At 39.6% G+C, this 24,123-nt stretch overlaps 1 protein-coding gene across 1 annotated transcript in view; it reads right to left on the bottom strand.

Moving 5' to 3' along the window:
* Positions 1–1,618: 1,618 nt before the first annotated feature.
* The window catches only part of LOC140128448 (uncharacterized), a 31,162-nt gene continuing 8,657 nt past the window's right edge, over positions 1,619–24,123 (bottom strand). Inside the window, exons 6-9 of the mRNA XM_072150154.1 lie at positions 13,578–19,442; positions 6,840–7,052; positions 3,083–3,117; positions 1,619–1,672 (exon numbers count right to left, since the gene is read on the bottom strand). Of these exons, the coding sequence (XP_072006255.1) occupies positions 6,840–7,052; positions 13,578–19,442 (6,078 nt within the window). The 3' untranslated portion in view covers positions 1,619–1,672; positions 3,083–3,117. The remainder of the gene's footprint in view (positions 1,673–3,082; positions 3,118–6,839; positions 7,053–13,577; positions 19,443–24,123) is intronic.

Here is a 24,123-nt window from a genome sequence, read left to right on the forward strand (position 1 = left end):
TGACACTGTGTGGTGGAAGGCAGAGCTATGGGGTGTTATATGGGTAGCTGTGACACTGTGTGGTGGGAGGCAGAGCTATTAGTCTTATATGGGTAGCTGTGACACTGTGTGGTGGGAGGCAGAGCTATAGGTGTTATGTGGGTAGATGTGACACTATGTGGTTAGAGACAGAGCTATGGGTGTTATATGGGTAGCTGTAACATTGTGTGGTGGGAGGCAGAACTATGAGTGTTATATGGGTAGCTGTGACACTATTTGATGGGAGAAAGAGCTGCGGGTGTTATATGGGTAGCTGTGACACTGTGTGGTGGGAGGCAGAGCTATGGGGTGTTATATGGGTAGCTGTGACACTGTGTGGTGGGAGGCAGAGCTATCGGTGTTATATGGGTAGCTGTGACACTGTGTGGTGGGAGGCAGAGCTATCGGTGTTATATTGGTTACTGTGACACTGTGTGGTGGGTGGCAGAGCTATGGGGTGTTATATGGGTAGCTGTAACACTGTGTGGCGGGAGGCAGAGCTATGAGTGTTATATGGGTAGCTGTGACACTGTGTGGTGGGATGCAGAGCTATGGGTGTTATATGGGTAGCTGTGACACTGTGTGGTGGGAGGCAGAACTATAAGTGTTATATGGGTAGCTGTGACACTATTTCGTGGGAGAAAGAGCTGCGGGTGTTATATGGGTAGATGTGACACTGTGTGGTTGGAGGCAGAGCTATTGGTGTTATATGGGTAGCTGTGACACTGTGTGGTGAGAGGCAGAGCTATGAGTGTTATATGTTTAAGTGTGACACTATGGGGCAGATTTATCAAGCAGTCTGAAAGTCAGAATATTTCCAATTGCCATGGCAACCAATCACAGCTCCCCTTTAAAATATTCATGAGCACTGGTGAAATGAAAGCTGAGCTGTGATTGGTTGCCATGGGCAACTGGAAATATTCTGACTTTCAGACTGTGGTGGAAGGCACAGCTATGGGGTGTTATATGGGTAGCTGTGACACTGTGTGGTGGGAGGCAGACCTATAGGTGTTATATGGGTAGCTCTGATACTGTGTGGTGGGAGGCAGACCTATAGGTGTTATATGGGTAGCTGTTATATGGGTAGCTGTTATAGGTGTTGTATGGGTAACTATGGGTAGAATGTTCAGAAGCTAGATAAAAGTGTAGATACACCCTGTACACTAATAATCTAACCACATTGTCAGCACACAGCATCTCCCATGGGAACTTGGCTGTATGAATATTATAGCCCGTACAAGCATGGAATCACTTTCTACATATGGTACTAGAATCAGCTTCTTAGGGAATGGAGTTCTGCACTCCTGCACAAGGAAATGTTAGTGCAAACATTTTAAGAATGTGTACTTTAAAGGATTCATATGCAGATTGGTTGCTGACATTTTTGGCAAATGGTCTTGATGTGAAATCAATTGCAAAGTAGACATTTTTATCTGCATTTTATATATTTCCAAATGCATCCCACAAAAGTATCTGTGTGTGTTTGAGCAATATTCAACTCAGAAAAAAGAAATATGCTGAAAGAATTTTATTTCATTTAAAATGCACATGATAGGAAATACTATTCTATTTATCCCAATATTAACTAATGAGAAAACATCTCTGATTTATTATTTTCCAACATAAAGATTTCCGTCATCAAATGAACTTGTTCCTAGAGAAATAAAAAAGATATATGATTGAACTTGTTAAAAATATGTAATAATACAATATCAGTAATAGACTCAGTTAGGCTTTTAATATTCAATATAAGAAAAAAATAGTGTACAGGAAAAGAATACACATCTCTTTTTTCGTTATTTCAGAAAATTGATATAATACATATATTCTAGCAGAATCTCTCTTTTTATTTAAAGGGGTATTCCCACGATGGAAAGTTTCTGAAATATACTTAGGATAGCAAAATTACACATTCTCTATTTCACTGTGATTAAGAAAACTACAGCATTTCACAGATATAATCCCAACCTGTTGCTATCAGTCCTGGTCTGCACAATTGCAGTTGCCCCTGGTTTCTGACCCTGTATCTTGTGACTTTAGGGTCGTCAGCCATCTTGCCTGACACTCTGGAACTTCTCTCTCTCTCTCTGCTCCATGCACTCTAGCCCCCACTCTTGCATTTAAGGATGGAGCTCACACTGATACACACTGACTTCCTGCCGGCAGACAATAGCAGCAACGAGAGGAGAGCTACAAGCTACAGGCAGATAACTTCTTTATCTGGAGAGGGGATAGTGTGATAGAGCAGAGATGTAGCAGGGTTGACTGTGTCAATGTGTGTAATGTGCATCATCTCTCATCTCTGATTTATCTCATCTATGTGTCAGATACTTGTGAATGCTCACAAGCTAAATAAAAGTGTAGATAAACCTTTACCAGGATAATCTAAGCACATTGTCAGCACACAGCATCTCATATCTCATAGCACATAGCAGATCATGAAGTGTCTGCTTAGAGAGTACTTGCCCACACTCTGGGATTTTGCACTGACCATCACTGAGTTATAGGAGCTTAAAATGAGTAATGGGTTAAAATGATCTTTATGGTGTTAACATCACTAGGGGATTGAGATGTGAGAATTTTCTTCTGTGGGAAAAACCCTTACATGCCTGGTAATTAAAGGGTTAGCGAGATAAATATAGTTTCTAAATGTTCTTATATCTTATAGTCAAGTGTTTAAGTGCTAATTGTCATCTGTAATTTAACTTCCTTAGTGGAAGGAGTACAGGCAGTCCCCGGGTTACATACAAGATAGGGTCTGTAGGTTTGTTCTTAAGTTGAATTTGTATGTAAGTTGGAACTATATATTTTATCATTGTAATCCCAGCCAGAACTTGTTTGGTCTCTGTGACAATTGGATTTAAAAAATGTTGGGTTGTCATAAGAACCAGGATTAACAATAAAGCTTCATTGCAGACACCTGTGATAACTGTTACAGCTGTTTATTGTAGCCCAGGACTAAAGTACAATAAATTACCAATATCCAGTGGTCTATTTGTAACTAGGGGTCGTATGTAAGTCTAGTGTTCTTAATTAGGGGACCGCCTGTATAATGTATACTCACCTTTTTAAGGTTTACTTGATGACTTTTTCTAAAATCTGAAAAAATATTTTTAATTAGTTTTTCAATAAAAATTATAATATATATAATATAATTACATAGTAAAAGGTAGTTGTAAAGTGCTAATTTAGTCTCTCTTCTATCATAAACGCTAGTGGCATTAATTCCTCAAAGCCTGGTCTCAACAGTGTATCAATACCTAAATGTTTTGACTTAGCAGTGTGTTAAAAGCAGTTAAAGGGGTATTCCCACAAAGACAAGTTTCTTAAATATACTCTGTATACCATAGTAACAAATTCTCTATTCACTTTTTTAACAAAAATACAGCATTTCACAGATATAATTCCAACCTGTCTCTATCAGTCGTGGTATACACAATTTTGGTTGCCCTGGGATCCGACCGTGTATCTTATGAGTTTAGGGTTAGCAGACATCTTGTATGACGCTGTGCTGTTCTCTGCTCTCTGCCTCTATCCCCCACCCCTGCATTCCAGGATGAGCTCACACACTGAGATGTAGTAGTGCTGACAGTGTGTCATTGGGGCAGATTTACTTACCCGGTCCATTCGCGATCCAGCGGCTCGTTCTCTGCGTTGGATTCGGGTCCTCCGGCAACTCACTAAAGTAGTTCCTGCTGCGCTGAAGTTCCCTGGAATGCACTCAAGTTCACCGGCCTATTCCTAGTGAAGGTAAGTGCAAGTTTCGCGCCACTTTTTTTTTTAAATGCCGCGATTTTTCTGAATCCGTCGGGTTTTTGTTTGGCTACGCCCCCGTTTTCCGTCGTGTGCATGCCAGCACCGATGCGCCACAATTCGATCGCGTGCGCCAAAATCCCAGGGAAATTCAGGGGAAATCGGTGCAAATCGGAAATATTCGGGTAACACGTCGGGAAAACGCGAATCGGGCCCTTAGTAAATGACCCCCATTGTGTCTAATATGCAAATCATGAATCTTATCATCTCTCATCTCTGATCTGTCTCATCTCTCTTTCTACATGTCAGATGTAAAGAATGTTTACAATGTTTACAATGTTCAGAAGGAAAATAAAAGGGTCGATAAACCTGTACCCTGATAATCTAACCACATTGTCAGCATACAGCATCTCACAGCACTATTGTAAATGGATCATAATGGGGAACATTTACTTAGAAAGTTGAAAACTGCATTAAAATGGATATTTCCATATATAATGCTAAGTGCGGCGATTGTGCGCCAGAAATCATGAATCTGGTGCTTTCCTGCACTGGCCCGACAGAGTTCACCATCTTTTTTGTGGTGCACTTTTGACATATGGTGTGCGACACAATTTGTAAGTTAAATGCGGCGGTCCAAATCAGTCGGACCTCTTGTAGGCCAATGCAGTGCGTCATTAAAGGGTAGCATGTGACACAATAGCGGTGCAGACACTTCTTAAATGTCTGTGCAAGCCATTTTAGCCTAGAAGAACGCGCACAGTCCGACAAAAGTGCGGGTAAAGCCCTTAGTAAATGTGCCCCAATTCGCTGCTTACAGAGTCCCAACCCACCCTCTGGGATTTTACACTGACCATCACTGAGTTAAAGGATCTAAAACAGCAATAAAACTGAGTTAAATTGTAAGGGGTTAACAAATATCTACTAGATCACTCCAGCTGTACAGTGCATTTCGTGGCACTGAGATATGATGAATCTAGATCACCTGAATTTGTACTGGCATTGTATGTGTCAACATTAACCAGACATTTGGTTAATATTAGTTATCAAGTCTTTTTGCTTGTATGACTATGTGTGGAAAAAGTAGAACATTTTGAATTTCGAAAATTGAATATTCTTGCAAATTTTCACCAAATATCAGTTTTTTCATTAAAAAATACAAGACATACCACCAATATGTTTCAAGTAACATGAAGTACAAAGTGTCACGAGAAAATAATTTCAAAATCACTTGGGTAAGTTAACCCCTTAACGCTCTGCGCCGTAGCTCTACGGCGCAGAGGTATAAGGGATGTATGAAGAGGGCTCACGGGCTGAGTCCTCTTCATACAAAGGTGGGGGTTTTTGCAAAATGCATAAAACCCCCACCGCTAATAACCGCGGTCGGTGCTAGCACCGACCGCGGCTATTAACCCCCCCGTTGCCGCCGGCAAAGTCGCCGGCGGGATTCAAAAGACGGCGGCGCGCGGGCGCCGCCATCTTTTTTTTGATCGCCACGCCCCCAAACGTCATCGGGGGGCGGCGATCAGTTGCCATGGTAGCCTTGTGTCTTCTTTTGACACGAGGCTATCTGGCAGCTGCAGATTCGTTACAATGAGCCAGTGGCTCATTGTAATGAATGTGCTGCAAAAATGCCATATATTGCAATACAGAAGTATTGCAGTATATGGTAGCAGCGATCTGACCATCTAGGGTTAATGTAACCTAGATGGTCTAAAAGATAGTGAAAAAAAAAAGAAAAAAAAAAGCTAAAAAAAGAAAAAAAATTAATAAAATATTAAAAGTTCAAATCACCCCCCTTTCCCTAGAACGGATATAAAACATAATAAACAGTAAAAATCACGAACATATTAGGTATCGCCGCGTCCCAAAATGCCCGATCTATCAAAATATAAAAACGGTTACAGGCGGCGGTGACCTCCGAGGCGGGAAATGGCGCCCAAATGTCCGAAATGCGACTTTTACACCTTTTTACATAACATAAAAAATGAAATAAAAAATGATCAAAATGTCGCACAGACCTCAAAATGGTAGCAATGAAAACGTCGCCTCATTTCGCAAAAAATGACACCTCAAACATCTCCATGCACAAAAGTTTGAAAAAGTTATTAGCATCAGAAGATGGCAAAGAATTTTTTTTCTTTTTTGTACACATTCGTTTAATTTTTGAAAATGTATTAAAACACAATAAAACCTATATAAATTTGGTATCACCGCGATCGCACCGAACCAAAAAATAAAGTAGGCATGTTATTTGGAGCGAAGAGTGAAAGTCGTAAAAACTGAGCCCACAAGAACGTGACGTGCGTTTTTTTTTTAAAATTTTTCCACATTTGGAATTTTTTTTCAGCTTCGCAGTACACGGCATGTTAAAATAAATAACATTACGGGAAAGTAAAATTTGTTACGCACAAAATAAGCCCTCACACAGGTCTGTACACGGAAAAATGAAAAAGTTATGGATTTTTGAAGTTGGAGAGCGAGAAATGAGCCGAAAAACCCTCCGTCCTTAAGGGGTTAAAGAGTTCAAAAGTTATAACCACTTGTAGTGACATGTCAGAATTCAAAAAATGCAAGCAGAGATCTAGAAAAGTGTGAGGAATTGATACAGAAAGTATAATGGTTAATTGTATAACTATTCATTATTCCAAATATAACATTTATTTGCTGAAATGGTAATATCCCTTTAAGAGTTGCACCTATAGCTGCTGCTTTAAAACCCCAGCTTCACACTGATATCAATCTATATGATCCATTTAATTTTTGACACTTTTTTATTAATAGATTATGGGATCTTAACACTCATCTTTTATTAAGGAAGTAGCAGCTAGACCCAACCAAAGCTTATTCTAAATATATATATATATCATTATAGTACAGAAACCTGCCGGGACTTCACTTGTCTGATTAACATTCACAACCATGGATAAGTGCACATATAAGTCTTAAATAAAAGTGTGTGTCTCTGTCTATAGAATATATAACATAATCATTTTTCTCACATTGTTTTTCCTGAATGTAATATATTTGATGTGGATTTAGTATAGGGAACTTTTTGTTGCACTGACCTATTTTGGAGACTTGTCATCTTCTGAGTTGTCCTTTGACTTGTCGTCCTTTGAGTTGTCCTTTGACTTATCCTTTGACTTGTCATCTTTTGAGTTGTCCTTTGACTTATTCTTTGACTTTTTGTCTTTTGGGTTGTCCTCTGACTTATCCTTTGAGTTGCCCTTTGACTTATTCTTTGACCTGTTTTTTGAGTTGTCCTTTGACTTGTCATCCTATGAGTTGTTGAGAAGAAAGGCACACATATATTTGGGTGACTATCATATTAGTTTCTGAATAGTAATTGTATTATTATGGCTTGTATCTCTTATGAGCCAGTCAATGTATGCTTATGGGGGCCTGTTTTACCCCAATATAAATAGAAAAACTTGTAACCTCAGGCTATATGCACACACACGTAGGCTCCCCCACTAAGCATCGGGAAAAATAGAGTATGCTCTTTATTTTCCCATACATGGTACGGAATAGTAACACACGTGTGTGGCACCGTACCGCCACTGGGCGCCTAAAGCCGTCTATGGGGATGTATATAGCCGTATATACATCCCCACTACGCCTGTGTGCAAGGTCCCTCAGCTGGAATTAGTTTGTACAACTATGGCTGACCTGTACCTCAACCATATTGATGAGAGTGTTGCTGTGTTGTGCATGGACAGTGAAGGGGCTGCCACTAACATTTGTAGAAACATTTGTTTGCTTTAGAGAATACTTCTGATTAAATTAGATTTTGTGTTTGTACAATACTTTTTATTTGGCCCTAATCTGAATATTTAGCTGATGGTTATTAAATATATATGTTTTGTTTTATAGTTTATTAATGAGGCTATATGGATCAAGATACGATAGAGTCACAACGGCTCTATCTACAAAAAGAGACCCATAGGACATAAAAGAACACATGGAAATAACTTATTTTTATTATTCTTTGCATGTAAAAACTTAACTCTTTATTTACCTTTGGGCTTCTCTGTAAGGATGATGATAAGACGTTATTCCAGTTTTACTTTTATTTTTTAATATAATGGCCATTTTTTCCATAGGTTGTAAATAATATGTTAAAAGAGCTGGAAGTGTTCTTATAGAGGGGTTTTACATTGCTTCATGGAGTACAGTGGGACTATGGGGGTCACTTACTAAGGGCCCGATTTGCTTTTTCCCGACGTGTTACCCGAATATTTCCGATTTGCGCCGATTTTCCCTGTATTGCCCCGGGATTTTGGCAGATGCGATCGGATTTTGGCGCATCGGCGCCGGCATGCACGCGACAGAAATCGGGGGGTGTGGCCGAACAAAAACCCGACGGATTCTGAAAAACCGCCGCGTTAAAAAAAAAAAAGTGTTTTGCGAAACTTGCACTTACCTTCACCAGGTATAGGCCGGTGAATTTCAGGGCTTTCCAGCGGGCCTCGGGGAACTTCAGCGCAGCAGCGACATCTGGTGGACGGCGGAGGAACTACCTTAGTGAATCACCGGAAGACCCGAATCCACTGCAGAGAACGCGCCGCTGGATCGTGAATGGGCCGGGTAAGTAAATCTGCCCCTATGTGTCACCAAAAAATGACCTATTCATCAAGTTTTATGTTAAGGGATGTTCCGATTTCAGTAAATAAATATTTGTTTGTTTGATGAAAAGTTTTACAATTTAGCAATTTACTTTTGCACAATCTTTAGAATGTTTTAAGTGGATAGAAATCGATTCTTGGTCATGTGATGTCACACAGGAGCAAGGCTAATTATAACACAAGACTGTGATTATTAACAGCTCATGTATCTGTGTGATATTACATGACCATGGACAGATTTCTATCCTTAGGAAGTAAACAGAGGCTTTCCAAAGAATGACATCAAGCAGATATCTAGAAAACAACGAGGATTTGATACAGAAATTATATTTAAAAATTCTATAACATTTCCTCATGCAAACAATAACACACATTTTCTGTAATGGGAAATTATCCTGGCTTCACTTGCCGGATCATGAGATTGGGCACCAGCTTGGGATCTTCCAATGTAAGTCCAATTTTTTCAAAATATTAATAATAATGTCAGCTATAGGAGCCTTTAAGAGGCTCCCAGCTGTCACTGTGACAATCGGCGCCAACGATGACGTCACAGAATTCGACGACAACCATTTATACTGTAGATGGTGGCACCCAGCAGTATACCTGTTAGGTGCCACAATTGGTGCCAGCAGAAGTTCAGTATGTGTCAGCTGTGTAATATAGCTGATAGCAACCCTATGTACTTATTTTAGCACCTATTCAATTGGTTGTAACAATTTAGAAAAATTGTTAGCTGCCTCAGATATGCCCTACATATGTTTACAGGCCAGATATACATTCTTGGATTTCAACCAATGGATTCTTTAGCGCAAACCAAATTGTGCCAGTAAAACATTTTTGTTTTTCTTGGCAGAAGAAAAAGAAGTATAAAAAACAAAACAATGAATAGAATAAATAAAAAGGAATCATAGATTGGTATAGAGCAGTGATGGTGATGGTGAACCTTTTGGACACTGAGTGCCTAAACTACAACCCAAATCACATACACATGTTTACATGACTAATCTTAACCCCTAGGCGCACCAGGACGTTATAGTACGTCCCCGGGGCTAGATGCTTAGCGCACGGGGACATTCTATAACGTCCTGCTTCTGGCACCGGCTCACGAACGGAGCCGGTATCAGAAGCAGCGGCAGTCAGCTGTCTAGTACAGCTGACAGCCTGCGCTAACACCCGCGATCGGAGCCGGCTCCGATCGCGGGTGTTAACCCCTTACACGCCGCGGTCAAACATGACCGCGGCGTGTAAGGGTCTTTGCGCTGTGGATCGGATCCCCCGTGCCGCTTACCGGGGGATCCGATCCACTTCTGGGCAGCTCCGAGGACTGGCATGTGCCCCGGAGCTGCCCGGTTTCCATGGCAGTCAGACCCCTTCCGGGTCTGACTGTAAACTGTCTGAGCATGCGCAAGCTTGCTCAGACAGTTTACACTGCTCTACAATAAAATAGTATTGTAGAGCAGTGTATTGAACTTAAACCAGTGATCAGAGCATCACTGGTTCAAGTTCAAGTATGTATAAGTAAAAATATGCAAAAACACTTAACACTACACATTATAATAAATAAAAAATAAATACATAAAAATATAAGCCCCTAAAATGTCACTTTCCCATAAAAACACTTAATAAAGTATAAAAAACACAAAAACACAAAAAACCCTGCATATTTGGTATTGCCGCGTCCGTAACAATCTGTATAATAAAACAGAATCGTTACTGGACCCGCACGGTACACGCCGTAGAAAAAAAACGCAAAAACGTTCCGAAAAAAGATAATTTTTAATTAATACCCTATAAAAAATGCTCTAAAAAGTAATTTAAAAAATGTTATGCACTCCAAAATAAGCCCACTAAAAAGAACAACTCTTCTCGCAAAAAATAAGCCCCTAACTAGATTTGTCAGCCAAAAAATAAAAAAGTTATGCATATGAAAAGATGATGATGCTAAAATGAACAAGATTTTCTCCAAATTGGTTTTTATTCAGTACAATTGAATAAAATACACAAAACCCCCACATATTTGGTATCCCTGCGTCCGTAACAATCTGCATAATAAAACAGAATCGTTATTAGATCCGCAAAGTTAACCCCGTAAAAAACAAAACAAAAAAAAGCTCCAGAAAAAAGATCATTTTCAATTAATACCCTATAAAAATGCTCTAAAAAGGGATTTAAAAAATGTTATGCACTCTAAAATAAGACCACTAAAAAGAACAATCCTTCTCGCAAAAAATAAGCCCTTAAACAGATTTGTGAGGCGAAAAATAAAAAAGTTATGCATATGAAAGACGGTGATGCTAAAAGTAACAACATTTTTGCCAAATTACTTTTTATGCACTAAAAATGGTAAAAAAATAAAAAATCTATATAAATGAGGTCTTTTTGTAATCGTGGCGACCCATAGAATAAAAATAATATACTATTTTTATGGTATGGTAAACAGCCAAAAAAAAAAACCCCATAAAAATCTTCCTGAAAAGTGATGATTTTCATTTCCTCCACCAACAAAGAGTTAATAAAATCTCACCAATTAGCCTATAGATTCCCCCAAATTACGTACCAGAAAAGTGCATCTCATATGGCAAAAGAAATAAGCCCCTATAGGTCCACATTAAAAAAAGAAAAAAATTATAGCCTGTACAATGTGACATAGCAAATCTGATCTGGATGGCACCTCCTTCCCTTCTATACCCGGCCGTGCGCCCATACAGCAGGTTACCAGCACATATGGGGGATCCGTGTACTCGGGAGAAATTGGGTAACAAACTTTGTGGAGCCTTTATTCATTTAATCCATTGTAAATGTTTAATTTTCCACCCAAAATGAGTGTATTGTGAAAAAATATTACAATTTGCAGACTGCACCTCCATTTTGTTTTAACCCCTATAAAACACGTAAAGCGTTAACAAACTTCTTAAAAGTGGTTTTTCATACGTTGAGGTGTGTAGTTTTCACAATGGGGTATTTTACGAGTCCCACTATTATTTAGGCCTCTCAGTGTCAATTAGAAGTTGAGCAGGTCCATCTAAATACAGGTTTTGGTGATTTTACAAAAAATTTGAAAAATGATACCTAAATTCTGAGCCTCATAACATTCTAGTAAAATATGTGGAATCTTAAAAAACCATGCCAACATAAAGCAGACATTTGGGAAATGTAAGTTATGAATTTATTTGGGAGCTATGACTATCTGCATCAAAAGTAGAGAATTTAGAACGTTGAAAATAAAGAATTTTTCCAAATTTTTGCCAAATTTAGTTTTTTTTCATAACTAAACACAAAAGATATCATCCAAATTTTTAAACTAATTTGAAGTACAATGTGTCACGAGAAAACAATCTCAAAATCCCCTGGATATCTCATAGCGTTCCAAAACTATGACCACTTATAGTGACACAGGCCAGATTTGAAGAATGGGGCCGCGTCCTTAAGGCCGAAATAGGCTGTGTCCCCTAGGGGTTAAACTCTTTCTAGTAAGACTTCACTATGTTACCAAGTGATAGGAAAATAAAGTGTGATTGATGGGGAAACAACCCCTGTTATCCACTCTGCAGCCCATCTTCCCAGACAAAGCACAGTGGCCTCCGTAATCCTTTAAATGGAAGAAGTTGTGGCCGCCCAGCCAAACTAAGCAATTGTAGGAGATGAGGCTTGGTGAGAGAGATAAAAAAAGAACCCCAAATATCACTGTGACTGAGCTTCAGAGATGTAGTAGGGAGTTAGGAGAAAATTTCACAAAGTCAACTATCACAGCTGCCTCCACCAGTCGGGGCTTTATGGCAGTGTGCGCTGACAGGAGCCTCTCCTCAGTGCAACACATATGAAAGCCGCATACAGTTTGCAAAACACATGCAGGACTCCCAGACTATGAGAATTAAGATTGAACCTTTTGGTGTTAATTCTAAGTGGTATGTGTGGAGAAAACCAGGCACTGCTCATCACCCGCCAAATACAATTCCAATAGTGACACATGGTGGTGGCAGCATCATGTATAGGGGTGTTTCTCAGCTGCAGGGACAGGACGACTGGTTGTATTTAAAGGGAAGATGAATGCGGCCAAATGCTGTAATACTTACAATCAATGAGAACATGCTACAGGATATAAATGTGACACAAATTTTTTATAAGTTTTTAAAATGATGGTAGTAGCTTCAAAAATGTGCAAAATGCAAACAAACATGCACCCCTTCAATTTCTAGGCTCAGAATTAGGAGTAATAACGATAAAAATCTCCACTAACATCATTACTGTAACCAATCATAGGTGACAAAAACAACAATGAATGTTGGTTCCACCGAAGAGCCTGTGCAAATGCTGCAGATGTGGATTAATATTTCATGTGTTACAGCTCTCTCTAAAGGGGTGACCAAAACAGATGGCTGTACATTTCAAAATTAGAATGATGTTTTCTCCAGGTCAGAAATGATGTATATCAGAGGTTGACTAAAAGTTTTTTATCAATTGGGAGAAGGATATATCAGTGCAGCTATACCTGACTTACAGATACTTACAGCTGTGAACTCAGTATTATATATCTTCCTATAACATCAATCTGCACTTTTACCAAATTCCAAAATTTCTGATTGTCGGATGGTTTCCTAAGTCCTTGTACTATTAGGTCCCTTTCTCTGCTTTTGGGTGGGGGCAAGACTGTTGGAGCTGAGGGGCAGCAGAGAGTATACTCTAGACTGGTCAAGGGAGTGAACTGTAGACCTCACAGCCTCGACCAAACTACACTGAAATGCTTATAGGCTAGACTCTCTACATTCAGGCAGCATATATTCCCAAGAAAGGCTTCTATATCATGCAGACTGAGTGCATATATTAATAATTATGAATTAATCATAATAAAATCTGGGGATTGGATATCTTAGAAAAACCACCTATCTATTTCCAATTCTCTAGAATTGGTTTGTGTTTAAATCTACAAAGAAATAGATGGCAGGAAATAATTCCTACTCAAGCGTAGCTCAGAGCGCCATCCACAAGCACAGACGTGCAATACCACGCATCGCTACAGAAACATAAATACTGGACTTCTTTCGCACTTTCTTCTTACAGCGGTAGGCTTATTTGATAAAGGCTTATTTTAGCCAAAACGTTATACTTTGGATTACAGTAAATAAAAGAAATCCCTAGAAACTAAGAAGAAAACAGAAAAGAAAATATAAGAACACTTACATGTGATGGGCATCCATAACCAATATTGTCATAATCATCAGAATATTCAGAGTATTCATTCCCAGAATCATCTGTTGCAGTAGTTCCTTTGTAATCATCTACTTCATGTGGTTCATTATCTACTGTAGAACTAGCATCTGATAGTTCTGTAGTGGCAGCTTCTTCTTGGTTATCCTGTTGTATAGATCCAGACTGATCAGTGTTATCTATCGGCGGTTGATTGTACGCAGTGAATGGATATGCTGAACTATCGTCTGATGGTTCTGTTGCAGTTGTCCTCTTGTAATCATCTTCTACTTCACGTGGTTCATCATCTACTGTAGATGGATATGCTGAACTACCCTCTGATGGTTCTGTAGTGGTAGCTTCTTCTTGGTCATCCTGTTTTATATCTCCAGTCTGGTCACTGCTATCTATTACAGCTGGCTGATTGTATATGATAAATGGATATGTTGCACTACTGTCTGATGGTTCTGTTGGAGTTGTTTTCGTGTAATCATCTTCTATTTCATGTGGTTGAATATCTATTGTAGATGAATATGCTGGAATACCATCTATTGGTTCTGTAGTGGTAGATCCTTCTTGGTTATCCTGTTTTATATATCCAGACTGATCAGTGTTATCTACCACAGGTGGCTGCTTGTATGCAGTAGATGGATATGCTGAACTACCCTCTGATGGTTCTGCTGCAGTTGTTTTCGTGAAATCATCTTCTACTTCATGTGGTTGAATATCTACTGTAGATGGATATACTGGAATACCATCTGTTGGTTCTTTAGTGGTAGATTCTTCTTGGTCATCCTGTTTTTTGTATCCAGTTTGGCCACTGCTATCTATTACAGGTGGTTGAATGTATGCAGTAGATGGATATGCTAAACTACCCTCTGTCGGTTCTGTTGCAGTAGTTCTCTTGTAATCATCATTTACTTCAGGTAGTTGATGATCTACTGTAGATGAATATGCTGAAATACCATCTGGTGGATCTGAAGTGGTAGCTTCTTCTTGGTCATCCTGTTTTATATCTCCAATCTGGTCACTGCTATCTACCACAGGTGGCTGCTTGTATGCAGTAGATGGATATGCTGAACTACCCTCTGATGGTTCTGCTGCAGTTGTTTTCGTGAAATCATCTTCTACTTCATGTGGTTGAATGTCTAATGTAGATGGATATCCTGGAATACCATCTGTTGGTTCTTTAGTGGTAGATTCTTCTTGGTCATCCTGTTTTATGTATTTAGTTTGGCCACTGCTATCTATTACAGGTGGTTGAATGTATTCAGTAGATGGATATGCTAAACTACCCTCTGATGGTTCCGTTGCAGTAGTTCTCTTGTAATCATCATTTACTTCAGGTAGTTGATGATCTACTGTAGATGGATATGCTAAACTACCCTCTGATGGTTCTTTAGTGGTAGATTCTTCTTGGTCATCCTGTTTTATGTATCCAGTTTGGCCACTGCTATCTATTACAGGTGGTTGAATGTATGCAGTAAATGGATATGGTAAACTACCCTCTGATGGTTCTGTAGTGGTAGCTTCTTCTTGGTCATCCTGTTTTATATCTCCAGTCTGGTCACTGCTATCTATTACAGCTGGCTGATTGTATATGATAAATGGATATGTTGCACTACTGTCTGATGGTTCTGTTGGAGTTGTTTTCGTGTAATCATCTTCTATTTCATGTGGTTGAATATCTATTGTAGATGAATATGCTGGAATACCATCTGTTGGTTCTGTAGTGGTAGATCCTTCTTGGTTATCCTGTTTTATATACCCAGACTGATCAGTGTTATCTACCACAGCTGGCTGATTGTATGCAGTAGATGGATATGCTGAACTACCCTCTGATGGTTCTGCTGCGGTTGTTTTCGTGAAATCATCTTCTACTTCATGTGGTTGAATATTTACTGTAGATGGATATGCTGGAATACCATCTGTTGGTTCTTTAGTGGTAGATTCTTCTTGGTCATCCTGTTTTATGTATCCAGTTTGGCCACTGCTATCTATTACAGGTGGTTGAATGTATTCAGTAGATGGATATGCTAAACTACCCTCTGTCGGTTCCGTTGCAGTAGTTCTCTTGTAATCATCATTTACTTCAGGTAGTTGATGATCTACTGTAGATGAATATGCTGAAATACCATCTGGTGGATCTGAAGTGGTAGATTCTTCTTGGTCATCCTGTTTTATATCTCCAATCTGGTCACTGCTATCTACCACAGGTGGCTGATTGTATATGATAAATGGATATGTTGCACTACTGTCTGATGGTTCTGTTGGAGTTGTTTTCGTGTAATCATCTTCTATTTCATGTGGTTGAATATCTATTGTAGATGAATATGCTGGAATACCATCTATTGGTTCTGTAGTGGTAGATCCTTCTTGGTTATCCTGTTTTATATATCCAGACTGATCAGTGTTATCTACCACAGCTGGCTGATTGTATGCAGTAGATGGATATGCTGAACTACCCTCTGATGGTTCTGCTGCAGTTGTTTTCGTGAAATCATCTTCTACTTCATGTGGTTGAATATCTACTGTAGATGGATATGCTGGAATACCATCTGTTGGTTCTTTAGTGCTAGATTCTTCTTGGTCATCCTGTTTTATGTATCCAGTTTGGCCACTGCTATCTATTACAGGTGGTTGAATGTATGCAGTAGATGGATATGCTAAACTACCCTCTGATTGTTCTGTAGTGGTAGCTTCTTCTTGGTCATCCTGTTTAATATCTCCAGTCTGGTCACTGCTATCTATTACAGGTGGTTGAATGTATGCAGTAGATGGATATGCTAAACTACCCTCTGATGGTTCTGTAGTGGTAGCTTCTTCTTGGTCATCCTGTTTTATATCTCCAGTCTGGTCACTGCTATCTATTACAGGTGATTGAATGTATGCAGTAGATGGATATGCTAAACTACCCTCTGATGGTTCTGTAGTGGTAGCTTCTTCTTGGTCATCCTGTTTTATATCTCCAGTCTGGTCACTGCTATCTATTACAGCTGGCTGATTGTATATGATAAATGGATATGTTGCACTACTGTCTGATGGTTCTGTTGGAGTTGTTTTCGTGTAATCATCTTCTATTTCATGTGGTTGAATATCTATTGTAGATGAATATGCTGGAATACCATCTATTGGTTCTGTAGTGGTAGATCCTTCTTGGTTATCCTGTTTTATATATCCAGACTGATCAGTGTTATCTACCACAGCTGGCTGATTGTATGCAGTAGATGGATATGCTGAACTACCCTCTGATGGTTCTGCTGCAGTTGTTTTCGTGAAATCATCTTCTACTTCATGTGGTTGAATATCTACTGTAGATGGATATGCTGGAATACCATCTGTTGGTTCTTTAGTGCTAGATTCTTCTTGGTCATCCTGTTTTATGTATCCAGTTTGGCCACTGCTATCTATTACAGGTGGTTGAATGTATGCAGTAGATGGATATGCTAAACTACCCTCTGATGGTTCTGTAGTGGTAGCTTCTTCTTGGTCATCCTGTTTAATATCTCCAGTCTGGTCACTGCTATCTATTACAGGTGGTTGAATGTATGCAGTAGATGGATATGCTAAACTACCCTCTGATGGTTCTGTAGTGGTAGCTTCTTCTTGGTCATCCTGTTTTATATCTCCAGTCTGGTCACTGCTATCTATTACAGGTGATTGAATGTATGCAGTAGATGGATATGCTAAACTACCCTCTGATGGTTCTGTAGTGGTAGCTTCTTCTTGGTCATCCTGTTTTATATCTCCAGTCTGGTCACTGCTATCTATTACAGCTGGCTGATTGTATATGATAAATGGATATGTTGCACTACTGTCTGATGGTTCTGTTGGAGTTGTTTTCGTGTAATCATCTTCTATTTCATGTGGTTGAATATCTATTGTAGATGAATATGCTGGAATACCATCTATTGGTTCTGTAGTGGTAGATCCTTCTTGGTTATCCTGTTTTATATATCCAGACTGATCAGTGTTATCTACCACAGCTGGCTGATTGTATGCAGTAGATGGATATGCTGAACTACCCTCTGATGGTTCTGCTGCAGTTGTTTTCGTGAAATCATCTTCTACTTCATGTGGTTGAATATCTACTGTAGATGGATATGCTGGAATACCATCTGTTGGTTCTTTAGTGCTAGATTCTTCTTGGTCATCCTGTTTTATGTATCCAGTTTGGCCACTGCTATCTATTACAGGTGGTTGAATGTATGCAGTAGATGGATATGCTAAACTACCCTCTGATGGTTCTGTAGTGGTAGCTTCTTCTTGGTCATCCTGTTTAATATCTCCAGTCTGGTCACTGCTATCTATTACAGGTGGTTGAATGTATGCAGTAGATGGATATGCTAAACTACCCTCTGATGGTTCTGTAGTAGTAGCTTCTTCTTGGTCATCCTGTTTTATATCTCCAGTCTGGTCACTGCTATCTATTACAGGTGGTTGAATGTATGCAGTAGATGGATATGCTAAACTACCCTCTGATGGTTCTGTAGTGGTAGCTTCTTCTTGGTCATCCTGTTTTATATCTCCAGTCTGGTCACTGCTATCTATTACAGCTGGCTGATTGTATATGATAAATGGATATGTTGCACTACTGTCTGATGGTTCTGTTGGAGTTGTTTTCGTGTAATCATCTTCTATTTCATGTGGTTGAATATCTATTGTAGATGAATATTCTGAAATACCATCTGTTGGTTCTGTAGTGATAGATCCTTCTTGGTTATCATGTTCAGTGTTATCTACTATAGGTGGTTGATTGTATGGGGTAGATGGATATGCTAAACTACCCCCTGATGGATCTGTAGTGGTAGCTTCTTCTTGGTTATCCTGTTTTATGTATCCAGTCTGTTCACTTATATCTATCACATGTTGCTGATTGTACGGGGTAAACAAATGTGCTGAACTACCCTCTGTTGGTTCTGTAGTGATAGCTTCTTCTTGATTATCCTGTTTTATATAGTCAGTCTGGCCACTGCCATCTATTACAGGTGGTTGATTATATGCAGTAAACGGATATGCTGAAGTATCGTCTGATGGTTCTGTAGTGGTAGCTTCTTCTTGGTCATCCTGTTTTATATATTCAGTCTGCTCGCTGATATCTATCACAGGTGGTTGATTGTATGCAGTAAATGAAGATGCTGTACTAACCTCAGTTGGTTCTGAAGTGGTAAATTCTTCTTGGTCATCCTGTTTTATATATAGAGACTGGTCACTGATATCTACTGATGGTTCTGTTGCAGTAATTACTTTGTATTCATGATCTATTTCAGCTGGTTGATTATTGTCCATAGATGAGTATGCTGAAATAATTGCTGATGGTTCTGCTGTAGTAGTTTTTTCATTTTCTTTGTTTTCTGTTTTATATTCAGATTGTGTATATGTATGTTCAATGTTTTGCTCTTGAGGTTTAATAGAATCATATGAAGCAGGTTTAGTGATTACAACCTCTGATATATGATCCTTTCCATATTCTTCAAATGTGGATTTTAGGTCTTTATCAATATCAGAAATATCCTGTTTATCTGTTTCTTCTCTGTCCTTCACTTCTTTCCCATCATTAGACTTGTTAGGGTAATCTTTACTGATTTCCTGTTCCTGTGTCATGTATCCAGATTGGTCACTGTTATCTACCACAGGCAGTTGATTGTCTCCTGTAGTTGAACTACTTTCTGGTGGTTCCTTTGTATTAGTTTCAACATCATCCAGTGTTGCAGTAGTTTCTGTGTATTTGTCACCTCGACTACCATCTGATTGTTTTGTTGTACTTTCTATATTATTATCTTGTGTTTTATAGCCAGTTTGTGCTGCACTATTATCTAATTGTTCATTATCTTCACTTTCATAATATTCTTCTTTGCACTAAAATGGAAAATTTATTTTTATTAGATTCTGCATCTCAAGTTTTATAAATACAAAAAAACAAGAAGTTTATACGACTACCTTTGCCCATTATTGGTCAATTTGGAACATGCTATGCCAGGACATATGGTGGCCTCAAAAGTCTTCTTGATCACCATGTTTGTAGCAGCAAAAAGAAGTGAATGGGAGGTCAGCATCTTTTTCTTAAAGATTCTAAAATTTTTATTGACAGTCAGAGCAATCCCATCTAGAAATTATTTTTGATGAATAAGTAAACATATAGCTGTGCAACAGGTTTTAAGATATTCTGTTACTGGAACTTTGGTGGAAAATCTTTTTTAATGGAATGTCAATAAAGATTTGAGTATTCTTAAGAAAAAGATGCTGGCCTCACATCCACTCTTTACCTTTTTGCTGTCAAGTGTTATGTTTGTGTGGTTTCTTCAATTCTTTTAATTGTATGATGTTTATATTGTTAATTTACTGTGGGTGAATATTTTTATTTTGTCACTCAAGAATAAAATATACCATATATACTTGAGTATATGCAGACCCGAATATAAACCTAATGACTCAAGTATGAGCCTAGGAAGGAAAAAGCATTGGTCACAGCCTCTCCCTAAAATAAAGCTAGCCAGCCCCCAGGATATAGCCAACTCCCTGTATATAGTCAGCCAGCCCTAGAATATAGCCAGACAGCCAGTCCTCTGTATATAGCCGGCCCCCTTCCCCAGTACATAGCCAGCACCCTGCCCCTAGTATAAAGCCAGACAGTCCCCTGTATTTGTCAAAATGTGTTTATTTTCACAAACTGCCATTAGCAAGCATTGCCCCTATCCCATTGCTCCTCTGCATGCCTGTAAACTCCAACTATCAGGTCCTAAAGCTGTATGCAAATACCTGGCACAAATATTCATCATCTGCTACATTCCAAAAATCTGCTAGTTGTCTAGAGTCTGCCACCACGACACAATGCCAGCTACTGGAACATGTTGATGGCAGAGCACTGGTTCACAAAAGATATGCAAAGCAGAACAGTGGTATTGATCGGTCACTAACAAGGCTGAACCACAAGAGAATCCTGACCCAATGAGCCTTTTTTTATTCAATGTGTCCAGCTTATTCATGAGTGTCAGGCACAGCAACACTTCCCAGTGCTTGTCTGACAGCCTATATATCAGTGTTCCCCAACCACTGGACCGTGGCCCAAGAACGGGCCGTGGAGCACCTGGTTCTGGGCCGAGGGCAAACTCTTAAAAAAAAATACAATATTCACATTTCCCTTTCCCCTACAGCAGTCCTCTCTTCCTTTACCGAGCACTGGCAATAGAGCAGTGCATTATGTCATGGCATTGTGTCTGCCGACAATAGAGCCATACATTAATGCAGAAGAGAAGTGAAGGAAGAGAATACTGCTGTGGGGGAGTGGAGAAGCTGAGCACACTGTAGGTAAGGGGACATTTGTGTCTCCTCCAATGTCTCCATTCCTGTAGCATTTAGGGGAAAGGGATAGACATGCTACAGGAGAGGGGACATTGGAAGGTAGGTATGCTACAAGAGAAGGGACATTGGAAGGGATGAATGCTACAGGAAGGGAGGAAGCTACATGAAAGGGCACAGTGGAAGTGGGGGAGACTTGCTAAACAGGAAAAGGGGACAATAAAAGTGGGAGGAACGCTTTTTCAGAAAATTAGACCATATACGCTGGCCACACAGGGAGTTATGGTGGTGCATGCAAACATACATTGTTGACTATGAGACAATGACACCAGACACCATCCTCCCGCCCACTGGTCCCTAGAAAAAAATTATGCTGTGTGTATAACATATTGAACTGCAACAGTATGCAGCCAGGTGTATGGGAGAAGTAGCTTGTGTAGCTGATGTATGTCTATCACATGTGTATACCAGAACATGTCAGGTACTTGTGTAGCTGATGTCTGTGTCTTACACTTGTGTATAGGAGAACACAGCATGTCAGGTACTTGTGTAGCTGATGTCTGTGTCTCACACATGTGTACAGCAGAACATGTCAGGTGCTTGTGTAGCTGATGTCTGTCTTTCACATGTGTATAGCAGAACATGTCAGGTACTTGTGTAGCTGATGTCTGTGTCTCACACATGTATATAGCAGAACATGTCAGGTATTTGTGTAGATGATATCTGTGTCTCACACATGTGTATACCAGAACATGTCAGGTATTTGTGTAGCTGATGTCTGTGTCTCTCACATGTGTATAGTAAAACATGTCAGGCACTTGTGTAGCTGATATCTATGTCTCACTCATGTGTACAGCAGAACATGTCAGGTGCTTGTGTAGCTGATGTCTGTCTTTCACATGTGTATAGCAGAACATGTCAGGTACTTGTGTAGCTGATGTCTGTGTCTCTCACATGTGTATAGCAGAACATGTCAGGTACTTGTGTAGCTGATGTCTTTCTATCACATGTGTATAGCAGAACATGTTAGGTACTTGTGTAGCTGATGTCCCTGTCTCACACTTGTGTATAGGGAACACAGCATGTCAGGTAGTTGTGTAGCTGATGTCTGTCTATCACACGTGTATAGGAGAACATGTCAGTTGCTTGTGTAGCTGATGTCTGTGTCTCTCACATGTGTATAGCAAAACATGTCAGGTACTTGTGTAGCTGATGTCTGTCTATCACATCTGAATAGCAGGACATGTCAGGTACTTCTATAGCTGATGTCTGTGTCTCGTACATGTGTATAGCAGAACATGTCAAGTACTTGTGTTGCTGATGTCTATGTCTCACTCATGTGTATAGCAGAACATGTCAGGTGCTTGTGAATCTGATGTCTGTGTCTCACATATATGTATAGCAGAACATGTCAGGCACTTGTGTAGCTGATGTCTGTGTCTCACTCATGTATATAGCAAAACATGTCAGGTACTTGTGTAGCTGATATCTATGTCTCACTCATGTGTATAGCAGAACATGTCAGGTACTTGTGTAGCTGATGTCTGTGTCTCACTCGTGTGTATAGCAGAATATGTCAGGTACTTGTGTAGCTGATATCTATGTCTCACTTAAGTGTATAGCAGAGAATGTCCATTACTTGTGTAGCTGATGTCTGTGTCTCACACATGTGCATAGCAGAACATGTCAGGTACTTGTGTAGCTGATGTTTGTGTCTCGCACATGTGTAAAGCAGAACATGTCAGGCACTTGTGTAGCTGATATCTATGTGTCACTCATGTGTATAGCAGATCATGTCAGGTACTTGTGTAACTGATGTCTATGTCTCACTCATGTGTATAGCAGAACATGTCAGGTACTTGTGTAGCTGATGTCTGTGTCTCACGCATGTGTATAGCAGAACATGTCAGGTACTTGTGTAGCTGATATCTATGTCTCACTTATGTGTATAGAAGAACATGTCAGGTACTTGTGTAGCTGATGTCTGTGTCTCTCACATATATATATAGCAGAACATGTCAGCTGCTTGTGTAGCTGATGTCTGTGTCTCGCACATGTGTATAGCAGAACATGTCAGGTGCTTGTGTAGCTGATGTCTGTCTTTCACATGTGTATAGCAGAACATGTCATATACTTGTGTAGCTGATGTGTGTGTCTCTCACATGTGCATAGCAGAACATGTAAGGCACTTGTGTAGCTGATGTCTGTGTCTCACACATGTGTAGAGCAGAACATGTCATGTACTTGTGTAGCTGATGTCGGTGTCTGACATCTATATAGCAGAACATGTCAGGTACTTGTGTAGCTGATGTCTGTGTCTCTCACATGTGTATAGCAGAACATGTCAGGTACCTCTGTAGCCAATGTCTGTGTCTCACACATGTGTATAGGAGAACACAGCATGTCAGGTACTTGTGTAGCTGATGTCTGTGTCACACATGTGTATAGCAGAACATGTCAGAACATGTGTAGCTGATGTCTGTGTTTCACATGTGTACAGCAGAACATGTCATGTACTTGTGTAGCTGATGTCGGTGTCTGACACATGTGTATTGCAGAACATGTCAGGCACTTGTGTAGCTGAGGTATGTGTCTCACACATGTGTATAGCAGAACATGTCAGGTACTTGTGTAGCCGATGTCTGTGTCTCACACATGTGTATGGCAGAACATGTCAGATACTTATTTAGCTGATGTCTATGTCTCACACATGTGTACAGCAGAACATGTCAGCTACTTGTGTAGGTGATGTCTGTGTCTCTTACATGTGTATAAGAAAAGAGGTCAAATACTTGGAGATATTTATTTGATAATATGTAAAAGTCCTTCAAACTATGTCCTGCAACAGAGGGCAGTGCAAGAAAGGAATCCAAGAGATTATCAGGGAGGTGGAGGCAGCATTCAAGAAGCAAATTACTAAACACACATGGTGTTTGCACCAGGGTAATCCCTAATATAATTTAAAGAAGTTATTATAAGTGGTGAGTGGTGTCTCACACATGTGTATAGCAGAACATGTCAGATACTTATTTAGCTGATGTCTATGTCTCACACATGACATGTGTATAGCAGAACATGTCAGCTACTTGGGTAGGTGATGTCTGTGTCTCTTAGATGTATATAAGAAAAGAGGTCAAATACTTGGAGATATTTATTTGATAATATGTAAAAGTCCTTCAAACTTTTGACTTAAAGAAAGGCTAGAAGTTGTGAGATATCATCCAGAAGTGTCAATTTGGAT

Source organism: Engystomops pustulosus, chromosome 4, assembly GCF_040894005.1.
Source record: "Engystomops pustulosus chromosome 4, aEngPut4.maternal, whole genome shotgun sequence".
Taxonomy (NCBI): domain Eukaryota; kingdom Metazoa; phylum Chordata; class Amphibia; order Anura; family Leptodactylidae; genus Engystomops; species Engystomops pustulosus.